Here is a 12,046-nt window from a genome sequence, read left to right on the forward strand (position 1 = left end):
GAATAATGATTCTCGAACAGGATAAATAAAGTTAAATCCACACTGGCACACCCTTGTGGTAAAACTACAGAGCACCAACAGCAAAGAGAAAATCTTAAAAGCAAGCAGAGGAAACACACATTGCTACAAAGAAACAACAATTAGACTGATATCAGACTTCTCAATAATTGCAATAGAAGCCAGTAGACAGTGGAACCATACATACAAAACATTGAGAATAAAATTTAGAAAATATATAACATGAAAACACTAACAAAAACAAAATCAGAACAGTTCTGTTAATAACAGACAAAGAAGGCTTGAGGGAAATATACATTACTAAAAATAAAAAGGGACACTTTATAATGATAAAGTATTCAGTTTGCCAAGTGAATCTATTCTAAATGTGTATGGACCTATTAATATAGCCTCAAAAATATGTGAAACAAAGATGGACAGAACAAATAGGAGTATAAAAATCTACCATCCTAGTGAGAGATTTTAATACTCCTCTCTCAGGAACTAAAAAAAGAGTAAACAGACAAAAAGATTAGCAAACTTTCCCTAAAAGACATACATAAGAACTCTGCATCCACCATTGCAGAACACACATTCTTGTCAAGCACAAATGGAACATTTACAAAAATTGACTGTAAATTGAAACATAAAGCAAATCTCAACAAATTTTGTATTGGAAACATACAGAATAAATTCTCTGACATAGTGAATTGAGCTACAACTCAATCACATAATGTAGTCAGAAAATCCCCTTGGGCTTGGAAATGAGAAATGTACTTCTTCTTTAGATTCCTTTGACCCCTGGATCAAAGAAGAAATCATGGTAGAAATTAGAATGGTGAAACTGAATGATAATGAAAATGCAACATATCAAAACTTATGGGATGCAAATTAGAGAGGCATTGATAACCCTAAATACATATATTTTTAAAAGATGAAACTATGATCAACGAAGTGAAAAAATGGTTCTTTGAAGAAACTGGTAAAGTTGGTAAAACCCTGGTAATGAGGGAGGGAGGGAGAGAGAGAAAAACAAATAACCAATGTCAGCATTGAAAGGGGAGACATTACTACAGACTTTACAGATATCAAAAAGCTCATAAGGTGTATTATTGTGGAAACTCTTACGCTAATGAATTGAAACTTCAGATTAAATGGACAAATTCCTAAAATATATATGTACACACACACTCACAAACTTACAAAACTGACACAAAAAGAAATAGAAAATCTGGACAATCTTATAACTATTGAAGAAATTGGATCTGAAATTTTGAAACTTTCCACAAAGAAAGCTTGAGCTCAGATAGCTCACTATCACTATTACAATATACATTTAAGAAAGAAGTAAAACCAATCTTACACAAACTCTTCCAGAGAATAGAAATAGAGGGAACACTTCCAAGATCATTTTAGGGGATCAGCATAATCTTGATACCCAAACCTAACAAGAACATTATGGAAAAGGAAAACTAAAGGCTAATCCCACTCATAAATTTAGATGAAAAAAATCCTAGATGAAACATTAGCAAAAAATTAATGTATCACAACCAAGTTTGGTTTATTCTAGGAATACTGGCAATTCTAGGTTATTTTAACATTCAAAAATCAATCAGTGTAGGGGCCAGCTCAGTGGTGTAGTGGTTAAGTTCACACGCTCTACTTCAGTGGCCTGGGGTTTGCAGGTTTGGATCCCGGGCATGGACCTACATACCGCTCATCAAGCCATGCTATGGCGGTGTCCCACATACAAGATAGAGAAAGATTGGCACAGATGTTAGCTCAGTGACAATCTTCCTCACAAACCCCCCCCAATCAATCAGTGTAATTCACCATTTTGACAAAATTAAAGAAGTCATATAATTCTCTCAAAATAAGAAAAAATTGTTGTATGTATTTCATCCTGGTTTCATGGTTTTAAAAAACATTTAGAAAACTAAAAATAGAAGAAAACTTCCTTAACCTCATAAAAGATATCTACCAAAGCCTATAAAAAATAGTATACTTAATGGAGAAATGTTGAGACCTTTCCTTCTAAGATTTGGAATGAGGGAAGGATGCTGTGGTAGGCTGAATAATGCCTCTTCTCCCAATACGTCCACATCATAATTCCCAGAATCTGTGCATGTTACCTTATATGGCAAAAGGGACTTTGCAGATGTGATTAAATTAAGGATCTTGACCTGTAGAGACTATCCTGCATTGTCTAGGTGGTCTGATGTACTCACCATGATCTTTATAAAATGGACCTAGGAGGAGTCAGAGTCAGAGGAGAAGGTGATGTGATGATGGAAGCAGATACTGAAATGATGCACTTTGAAAATGGGGAAGGTGCCTCAAGCCCAGGAATGAATATAGGTAGCCTTTAGAAGCTGAGAAAGGCAAGGAAACAGATCCTCCCTTCGGAGCCCCCAGAAGGAACCAGCCCTGCCGACACTTTAACTTTGGCCCAGCAAAAGTGGTTTTGGACTTCTAACCTCCAGAACTATAAGAGAATAAATTTGTTTTATTTTAAGCCACTAAGTCTGTGGTAATTTGTTACAGCAGCAGTAGGGAACTAAGACAGATGCCCACTCTCAAGATTCTGTTCAACATTGTACTATGGATGCTAGGCAGTGCAATAAGGCAAGTTAAATAAAATGATAAGAATTAGAAAGGAAGAAATAAAATGTCACTATGGGGGGCCAGCCCCGTGGCTGAGTGGTTAAGTTTGCACGCTCTGCTTCAGTGGCCCAGGGTTTTGCTGGTTCGGATCCTGGGTGCAGACATGGCACCACTTGTCAGGCCACATTGAGGAGGCGTCCCACATGCCACAACTAGAAGGACCCACAACTAAAATATACAACTATGTACTGGGGGGATTTGGGGATAAAAAGCAGGAAAAAAAATGTCACTATGTATAGACAACATGATTGAGAATATAGAAAACGCAAATAAATCCATAGAAAAACTATTAGAGTTAATAAGTGAATTTAGTAAGTTGTAGAACACAAGGTCAATACACAGAAATTGATTGCATTTCCATATACTAGTGTAATAGTCAGAGTCTATTCAGGAGACAGAAACCATATCAATAATTTGAATATGCAAATTTAATATAAAGACTTATTAACTAGTAAAAGGTAATTAATTACTAAAAGGGATAATAGAGAACTCTAAAGAATAGAGAGATAGGAAGTGTAGGGAGCAGCTACCATCTCTAAGGCTGAGAGAGAGTACCCAGGAAGGAACAAGCATGGAAGAGTCCCCTACTCTCCACCAAGGCTAAGATTCAGACCTCATTAGAGAGAGTGTGACTGTGGCCCACTGGATGGGGCAGAAGTTCACTGAGGTGTCTCAGGTCAGAGTTGGTCTGTAGCTAGTAGGCCAGGACTGGAGAGGATGGAGCCACCCACTGGGGTTCCAGCAAAACACCCACTGGGCTGTGTACTACTGTGTCTCCCACACACTGCTGGCAAAGAAGCAGCCACCCACTGTGGTGTCAGTGAGATTGACTAGAGACTGGGTGCCACTGCATTTCCCACACACCTCTGGCAACCATGCTGTGCTGGAGAAGTGAAGCACATCAGAACCATTTCTTCTGCTATCTTAGAACAGTCTTCCTGTACCCTCTACTGAGAAAGCCTAACATTATACCAGCTGCCAAAGGAGAAATATTTACAGGGTTCAGCTCCAGTATCACAAAACAGGGCAAAGAAGGGTATATTTGGAGCTGAGTGGGAATAAATTGATAACTGGTATAGCTAGCAATTAACTTTTAGATAATGAAAATCTTAAAAGATACCATTCACAATAGATAATCAAGTACAGAGGGAGAAATCTAATGATTGATGTATGAGATTTCTAAAATATTATTAAGAGAAATTAAAAAGGACTGAAATAAATGAGTGGATATTATGTGTTCAAGGGCCAAAGCTGTCAAGATATAAATTCTCCTCAAATTGAGCTATAGGTTCAATGTACCAAAGTGGCATGTAAAGAAATGTTCTTAGCAGCACTGTTTGTAATAGCCCCATACTGGAAATAACCCATTGTCCACTAACAGTAGAATGGATATGTAAATTGTGAATATTCATACCATGGAATACTATACATCAATGAAAATGAAGGCACTACAACTAAATGGAACAACATAGCTGAATCTCATGAACTTAGTGTTGAGCAAAAGAAGCCAGACTTCCCCCAAAATATATACTTTATGATTCCTTTTACATATAGATCAAAAAAGGCAAAAAGTAAACTATAGTGTTAGAAATCAAGATGGTGGCTCTCCTTGGGAAAGTGGGAGGTGATAGTAATTGCGAGGGGCCACAAGGGGGCCTTTTCCATATTGGCATTGTTCTACTTCTTTTCCTTGGTGGTGGTATATAAGCATACATAAGAATTCCCTTTGTGATAATTCACTGAGTTCTGTATTTGTTTTGTGAACTTTTCTGTGTGTGTTAAACTTCAATAAAAAGAAAGAAGAATTATGTCCTTAGCGGGTAAGTGTGTGGGGAATGGTCTTGTAGGAGTATAAATGGATACTCTTTCTTGAAAGCAGTTTGGCAATATATATATCAAATTGATATATATATCAATATATATCAAGCCTTAAAAATGTGTATACCCTTTGATCCAGCAATTTCACTTCTATAAATGATCCTAAGAAAATAATGGAATAGTTTCATAGCCATTAAAACGATGATGTAGATCTATGTTTATTAAACATAGATGGATGTCCATGATTTATTGTAAGTAAAAAATCAGGTCAGAATAAATATGTTTATTGTGTGTGTGTATTGCCATATGTAATACATGTATATAAAATATATGCTAGAGTACAATGTGTATTTGGCTTTAAGAAAGAAAATATATATATACATTTATATATGTATACATGTTTATATACATAGAAAAACACTAGAAGTAATAATATTGTTTTCTGTTTATTCAAAATCATTTCAAATGAGCATATCTTTAATAATCAGAAAAAATAAAGATATTTATATTTTGAAAACCTACATATAATATTAGGGGATGAAAGGATATTACCTAGGAAATGAGAAGTGAATAATATGCCAAAATATTAAAAATAAAAGTAATCTTTTCTTTTTTATATCCTTTTGTGTTTTCAAATCTTCCATTATAAGCATACCTTACTTTGTTAATCAGAAAAAGGGAAAAAAAAATCCAACATCCAAAGTCTGATTGCTTCCACATGACAGTGAGGGAAAGATCTGTGGAGCAGTGAGGACTTTCTTAGTCATTCCCTCTCAGAGCTGGCAGTCTGGAAGGACAAATCATAATAGGGAGCAGGAGGCACCCAGACCTCAAAACCCCACTGGCTCCACCAAGGAGGTTGCATCTCTTTATCAAATTAGCAACCAATTATATGGGCTTTTTCCTTCTTGTTCTTGTTAGGAAAACTTTCTCTGGGCCAGTGGGCTTTTTCCATGGAGAACGTTTTGGGGCTGAACTTACCATGGAGATCCCTGAGTTCGCATCTGGTAACCACAGACAAAGATGGAAACGTTGACTACATGTCCAGCTTCCAGGATGTTCACATTCAAAAACCTGTGAAAGAGGCAAGTGGAACAGCCCCAGCCAAAACCTGGTTGGAGCGAAACACCCTTTGGACAGCCTACAAGAGTAACTTGGTCCTTTGAAAAGTTGGGAGTGAAATTATTTAGTGGATGGGAGTGGCAGTCTTAGGAAAGACCTAAGGGGGATCTCCCAGGTACATTGCGATCTGTTCTGAAAATGTGTGCGCTCTAAGAATAGGCAAAAAGAAAAAAGAAGAAAAAGCTTCTGCAAGCAAATCAACATCAAATATGTGATTGTCTTAAATGCTGTCCAGCAGAAGGGCAAATGTGACATCCATTCTTTCATATAACACACCCCTTAAAATACTCAACATATTCCCTAGTAAACTGTGAGTATATAGATTTACTGACCTGACGTATTATACCTTAAAGATTTTTAAAATTTAGAATCCCTTATTAAAATGGGAATACCCCAGGGAGAAGTGTCAGACATGCAGTACTTACTAGTTAACAACTCATCAGCAATTAAATGTAACATTGGGCTGGAAGTGAGCCGATGGGAACCAGCACTGGGGTGACTGTAGGGAAGACGAGAAGCTAAGAGCAGGGGAAGGGAAGTAAAAGTGCAGGTGGGAGACTAAAACATCCACCCGGAGGAGGCTTTTGGCTTCACTTACGAGGCAGTTTGCACGGTGACTAAGCTCATAGGTCTTGGCTTCAGACAGCTGGGACTCAAATGCCGCTTACCAGCTAAGGAAACTTACTTTACCTCTGCTTTCTAACCTGTAAAATGGACATAATAATAGTTCTGTTCCTTGGGGCTGTTGTTGAGGACTGAATGAAATAATCCATAGAAAGCTCTCAGGGCAGAGCCTGGCACACAGATGTTCTCAGTAAATGGTGCCTGTTGTTATTTACTGCTTCCTGATTCGCTTTGGCCCTGTCCCCTGAGGACCACAGACAGCAGATGCTTCAGAACACCAGAGCATGGGCTTTTGTCTGATTAAAGAGGGTTGGCCTCCAAGGTGGGCCTGCCTGCTCAAATTTCTATCTAAATCACATACTTTGAAATGGTGATGATGTTTGGTGTTTGTTACGTTTACTAAAATTGATCTGTGTTATTAATTATATATACTTTAACATTTAGAAAATCTTTATTTTAGGCTCAGTCTACTCTAATTGAAACTCTGTACAGACACCGAACTGACCTGCAAATCATCTTTAATATCATTGACTCTGATCACTCAGGTAAATGAATTTTGAGTAGTTTAGTAGCAGTAGAAAGCAAAGGCTAGTCTCCTTCTCTGAAACCAAGACTCTGTTTTCATCTATTGTGTTCTTCATCCAAACTTGATTTAACTCGAGGTGTGTGTGTGGGGGGGGGGAATAAACTCATATTTAATATTATTGTTATTTTAGTTTAGCCATAAAGTCTGTATTCATGACCATATGGTCCTATATAGGCCTATGTAGCCATTAGTGAGACAAGAATAGCTGCTTTATAAATCATCAGCACAGATGAAAAGATAACTCACTGTCCATTTAAACATCATAGTTACTCTTGGCAATACAAATCATTCCTCGAGTTCTGATTCTGTTTTTGGGACTGAGGGCTATGAAAACTCATTTTCTGCTTAGCTTTGATGCACGATTACTTATTTGAAACTTAAAAAAAATCATCAGAGGGGGCCAGCCCGGTGGAGCAGGGGTTAAGTGCGCATGTTCCGCTTCGGCGGCCCGGGGTTCACTGGTTCGGATCCCGGGTGCGGACATGGCACCACTTGGCAGGCCATGCTGTGGCAGGCGTCCCACATATAAAATAGAGGAAGATGGGCACAGATATTAGCTCAGGGCCAGGCTTCCTCAGCAAAAAGAGGAGGATTGGCAGATGTTAGCTGAAGGCTAATCTTCCTCAAAAAAAAAATCAGATAATCCCCAACTGTGGAGACCATTGAACACCAAAAAATCAATAATCAAAACATGAAAGTAAATTATTGGCTATAAAAAATGGCAGAGCCATTGTTTGCAGTCCTCTTATTGAGTCCCAGGTTATCTTCTCCCTCTGCTTTGATGTTGCTCTCTTCTCTCCCTCCTTCCATGACTCTCTACCTTAGATTTTAGATCTTGTAATTTCTATACCACATATAGTCCCACAGTCCACAATCTCCCCCTGTCCCTTCACTGTTTACTCATTCCCGCTTCAGAATAATCTCAGGATCACTTGGTAGTTGAAAGTGACAAATTGTTTCCTATGTTTAAAATCTTACTTTTCCATTTCCTCCAGTGTCTTGATGGTCAGGCATGTTACTGAGCTTCTAATTGGGACTATTTAACAAATATGGCTTCCCCACCCCTGCCTTAGGTGGGTCTTAAAATGAACACTCACAGCCTTCTCCTCTATTCTTTTAGGCCTGATCTCCATGGAAGAATTTCGTACCATGTGGAAACTTTTCAACAGTCACTACAGTGTTCATATTGATGATTCTCAAGTTGATGAACTCGCCGAAAGAATGGACTTAAACAAAGATGGAAGCATTGACTTTAATGAGTTTTTAAATGCTTTCTATGTAGTGCATAAATTTGATAAGTTGCACAAATCAGATAGCACACTTGCTTAACAAGAATTAGAGCTTTCCCTCCTTGTAAACAGTTGGGCCCAAATCACTGACACAATCTTTTGCAGGACCTTTGAAATTCAGTCAATAGTAGAGAAAAGTAGACCCCAATCCATGCCACGAGCAGATGTATAGTGTGGGTATTGGAATCCCTAGTAAGCTGTTATTGGGAAGACTAGGTTAAATGGCAGCTGATAGGATTTGGCTCTGGTGTTAGGACCTACACATTGCCAGGTAGAAACTGGGTTTGAGTTGAGTGTTGGTCTCTTGGATGCTACCTTACCCGGAGAGCAGAGCAGTTTGGAAATACACTGAAAGGAACCCACAGAGCAGCAGAGAAAAGTGAAACATCTGTGAGATGAGAGGAGGAATACCAAACTCTTAATGGAATAAAATATTTCAGCCTTTAAAATATTTCCATCTGTAATCTTCTTTGGCGATACTGTAAGCCAATTGTGGGGAACCACTCTTCAGGGATGGGGGTCATATCAGATTCTTGGGGGAAGCTGTGGAAGTATATTGTTTGAAAAAGCATATATATATATATATATATATATATATATATATAATTTTTGTCTGTTGGAAATACCAAGTGAATACATTCAGATTGAGCCCTACAATTAATAGGGTTTGACACCTTCATTGGTAAGATGGGGCCTTGGTTATGCATACACTGTGCAATTCTGCTATTCTGATTGCATATCAAACATAATAGGAAATTTCTGTTTAAAGGCGATTTGTTTCATTTTTTCTAAGTTTGAGACCTTCAAGATCTATCAATATGCCAGGTTAAATATCTTGCAAACCTGCCTGCTACACACCCCAGAAATAATGGATAGAATATAACAAATAGCTTTTTTAAATGCATAGCTGAGCTAGCAAGAAAGTAAAAGAAACCCCTAGAGGGCATGAAAAAAAGAGCATAATTAAAACCATAGCAATATTCATGTCAGACAGGATCGACTTTAAGGTAAAGAATGTCATTAGGGATAAAAAAGGTCATTGCTGAAGGCTAAAAGGAACGACTTACCAGGAAGAGATAATAAACTTATATGCATCTAATAACACAGCTTTAAAATTTATAATGCAAAAATTGACATAACTACTAGGAGAAAGTGATAGAGGGAGTTTTTAATATACCTCTGTCAGTAATTGATCATGTAAACAAAAAATTAGTGTATAGAAGATTGGACAACCCGATTAATCCACTTGATCACATAGGTGTGTGTGTATACTTGGCAATCAATTTTAGAGAATACATGTTATTTTCAAACATACATGGAACATTTATAAAAATTGATTATGTATTAGACCACAAAACATATCTCAAATACCAAGCAATCAATAACAAAGATACTACATTCTCTGATCATAATGCAATTAAATTAGAAACAATATAAGAAGATAACCATATTACTGAGTGAAAAAGAAATGGAACTGTAGCTCTACCAGAAATTGCTAAAAATAGTTCACAAGAATACTGTGAATAACTTTATGCCATTAAAAAAGTGGGTAAATGGCTTATTTCCTAGGGAAAAATATAATTTACTAACGCTAACTCAAGAACAAAAGGAGGGTCTGAAGACACATACAACCATTAAAGAATGTGATGACTTTGTAATGTGTCAGTTTGGCTAGGCTGAACTAGCTCTCTCAGAATTCTCTTTCTTCTATGTTTCTAGTTAAGGTAGACCACAAGGGAGATTCTTCAGAGATTTGGAAGGCAAAGGGAAGTAGTAGCCACTGTGTAGCTCCCACATGCTGTTGCTGAGTTGCCGATTCACCTTGGTGTGAAGAGGCGGCTAGGTCTGAAATTGCTCTATGTTGCCCTGGATCCTCTGTCAGTGTCTCTGATTCCTGAGCCAGGTGTGTGTGTTGAGCTCCATGAGGCGATTCCTGGGCCAGGTGTGTGTGTTTAGCTCCGTGATAAAGGGCCCTGGCTTCTGCACGATGACCTCATCACCAAGGCCAGACCGGATAAGAATGGACTCAGGCTTCAGTGTGTCCTTGTGGGATGCCAGCTTTGCTCGTGGGTTTGCACCTGCTCCTGGTCTTCCCCTCCTGACCACCTGCCCTGTGGACTTTGAGCCCCAGCATCAGGTGTGGCGTCTACAGCCTTACTCCCGTACTTGCATAAGCCACTTCTACGGGTTTTAGGTATATACATCTACTGGTTTGGCCTCTGGTTGAACCCTGACTGATGCAGAATTTGGTACTGACAGTGGTTCCAGAAGAACAGAATCTTAAAGTGCACTGAATATGTACAACCTAATATCTACAGAGCTTCTGTCCCATTATCTCATGAAAATCCACGGATAATCCTGGGATAGTGGTTTTAAGAAATGTCCAATCCCTGGCAGTACTGGATGAGTCTTTTTTTGTTGCTTCCTGAATGTCTTTTGGTTATTTACTCTCAGGGTTTCTTTCTGGAACTCTCATTTTCTTCCTTGGGCTTCTAATCTCTGGAATTAATTATATGCCTTTGTTGGAAGTTGTATCCATAAATATTTTGATTTTACTAGATTGTCATTTAATGTTGTAAAACTTCTGCCTGACACATGAGTTGTGCTTAATCACACTTAAATTTTACATTTATTAGTTTGTTGGCCAGTCTGTTTTCTTCTAAGAAAATCCTTGTTCTTATCCTTTGCTTATTTTCTAATAGCCATTTGTCTTTTTCGTACTGGTTTCTAGGAACTGTAAAACTCTTCTTGATACAATCCTCTGTTCTTTGGGAAGCAGATATCTTCTCTCAGTCTGTGACTTGATTTTTCACTTTCTTCTGACATGTATTTTCAAGGAGAAGTTTTAAATTTCAATTTATCCAGTTTGTCAGTCTTTTCCTTTATAATTTGTGCTTTTTGCATCTTGTCTAAAAACAGAAATATCCTTTCCAACCCTGGAAATATCAAAAAGATACAGTCAATCCTTATTATGCACAGATTCCATACCTGCAAATTCACCTACTCACTAAAATTTATTTGTAACCCTAAAATCAATATTCATGGCGGCCATGTACAAAGTGTTGAAAATTTTGAGTCGCACATGTTCCCAGCTGAGGTCAAACCTGTCGCCGCTCTGCCTTCTTCCAGGTCTTGTACGGTAATCAAGTGTCCTCACCGTTTATTCAGTGCCACATTTTTTGCATTTTTGTGCTTTTTGTGGGTGATTTTGCTGTTTAAAATGACCCCAAGCATAGTGCTGGAGTGCTGTCTAGTGTTCCTCAGTGCAAGAAGGCTATGAGGTGCCTCCTGGAGAAAATACACGTTGGATAAGCCTCCTTCAGGCTTCGTTAGTTACACTGCTGCTGGCTGAGTTCTGTGTTAATGAATCAACAATATATACTAAATGAGGTGTCTTTAAACAGAAATACATAAAACAAGGTTATGTTATTGATCCATTGATGAAAATGCTGTGACCAGAGGCTTGCAGGGACCTAACCCTGTATTCCCCAGGAGCAATGCTTCAGCATTCGCTAATTCAGTGGTCACAGCAATTACATAGAACAGAACTACCACAGGTAGCGAGATACCACAGGTGACTGTCTTCTCCAAAAGTAGTTAAAGTTTTGCTTTTCAACAGCATTTGGCTCTTTCATCCACTGGAGATGACTTGGGGGTGTGATGTGGAGGCACCATTTATTGACTGGTTCATTCTTTCTCACTAATTTGGAATGCCACCTCTGTCACACAGCGAGCTCTGTTTCTAGGCGCTCTGTTATGATCCAGTGTCTCTTTGGTCTATCCTCTCATGAGCACTGCGTGTATGAAATACTGCAGCTTATCGTAGTCTTGACATCTGGTATTATGAGGCCCTCCCCCTCCCCCACCTGTATTCTTCAGAATTTCTTTGATCCTTTAGTCCTCTGTACACATTTTAGGATCACCTTATCAATTCTGTGAAATCCCC

The 12,046-nt window shown here is 38.3% G+C and overlaps 1 protein-coding gene across 6 annotated transcripts in view; it reads left to right on the forward strand.

The window, feature by feature from the left end:
- PPEF1 (protein phosphatase with EF-hand domain 1) overlaps positions 1-8,545 on the forward strand; it is a 130,431-nt gene extending 121,886 nt beyond the window's left edge. For all 6 annotated transcript variants that reach the window (XM_070502428.1, XM_044763751.2, XM_044763755.2 and 3 more), the window contains 3 exons: positions 5,401-5,564; positions 6,686-6,770; positions 7,932-8,545. In XM_070502428.1, coding sequence (XP_070358529.1) covers positions 5,401-5,564; positions 6,686-6,770; positions 7,932-8,140 — 458 coding nt within the window. In that variant the 3' untranslated portion in view covers positions 8,141-8,545. The remainder of the gene's footprint in view (positions 1-5,400; positions 5,565-6,685; positions 6,771-7,931) is intronic.
- Positions 8,546-12,046: the final 3,501 nt, after the last annotated feature.

This window comes from Equus asinus, chromosome X (genome assembly GCF_041296235.1).
Source record: "Equus asinus isolate D_3611 breed Donkey chromosome X, EquAss-T2T_v2, whole genome shotgun sequence".
Classification (NCBI taxonomy): Eukaryota; Metazoa; Chordata; class Mammalia; order Perissodactyla; family Equidae; genus Equus; species Equus asinus.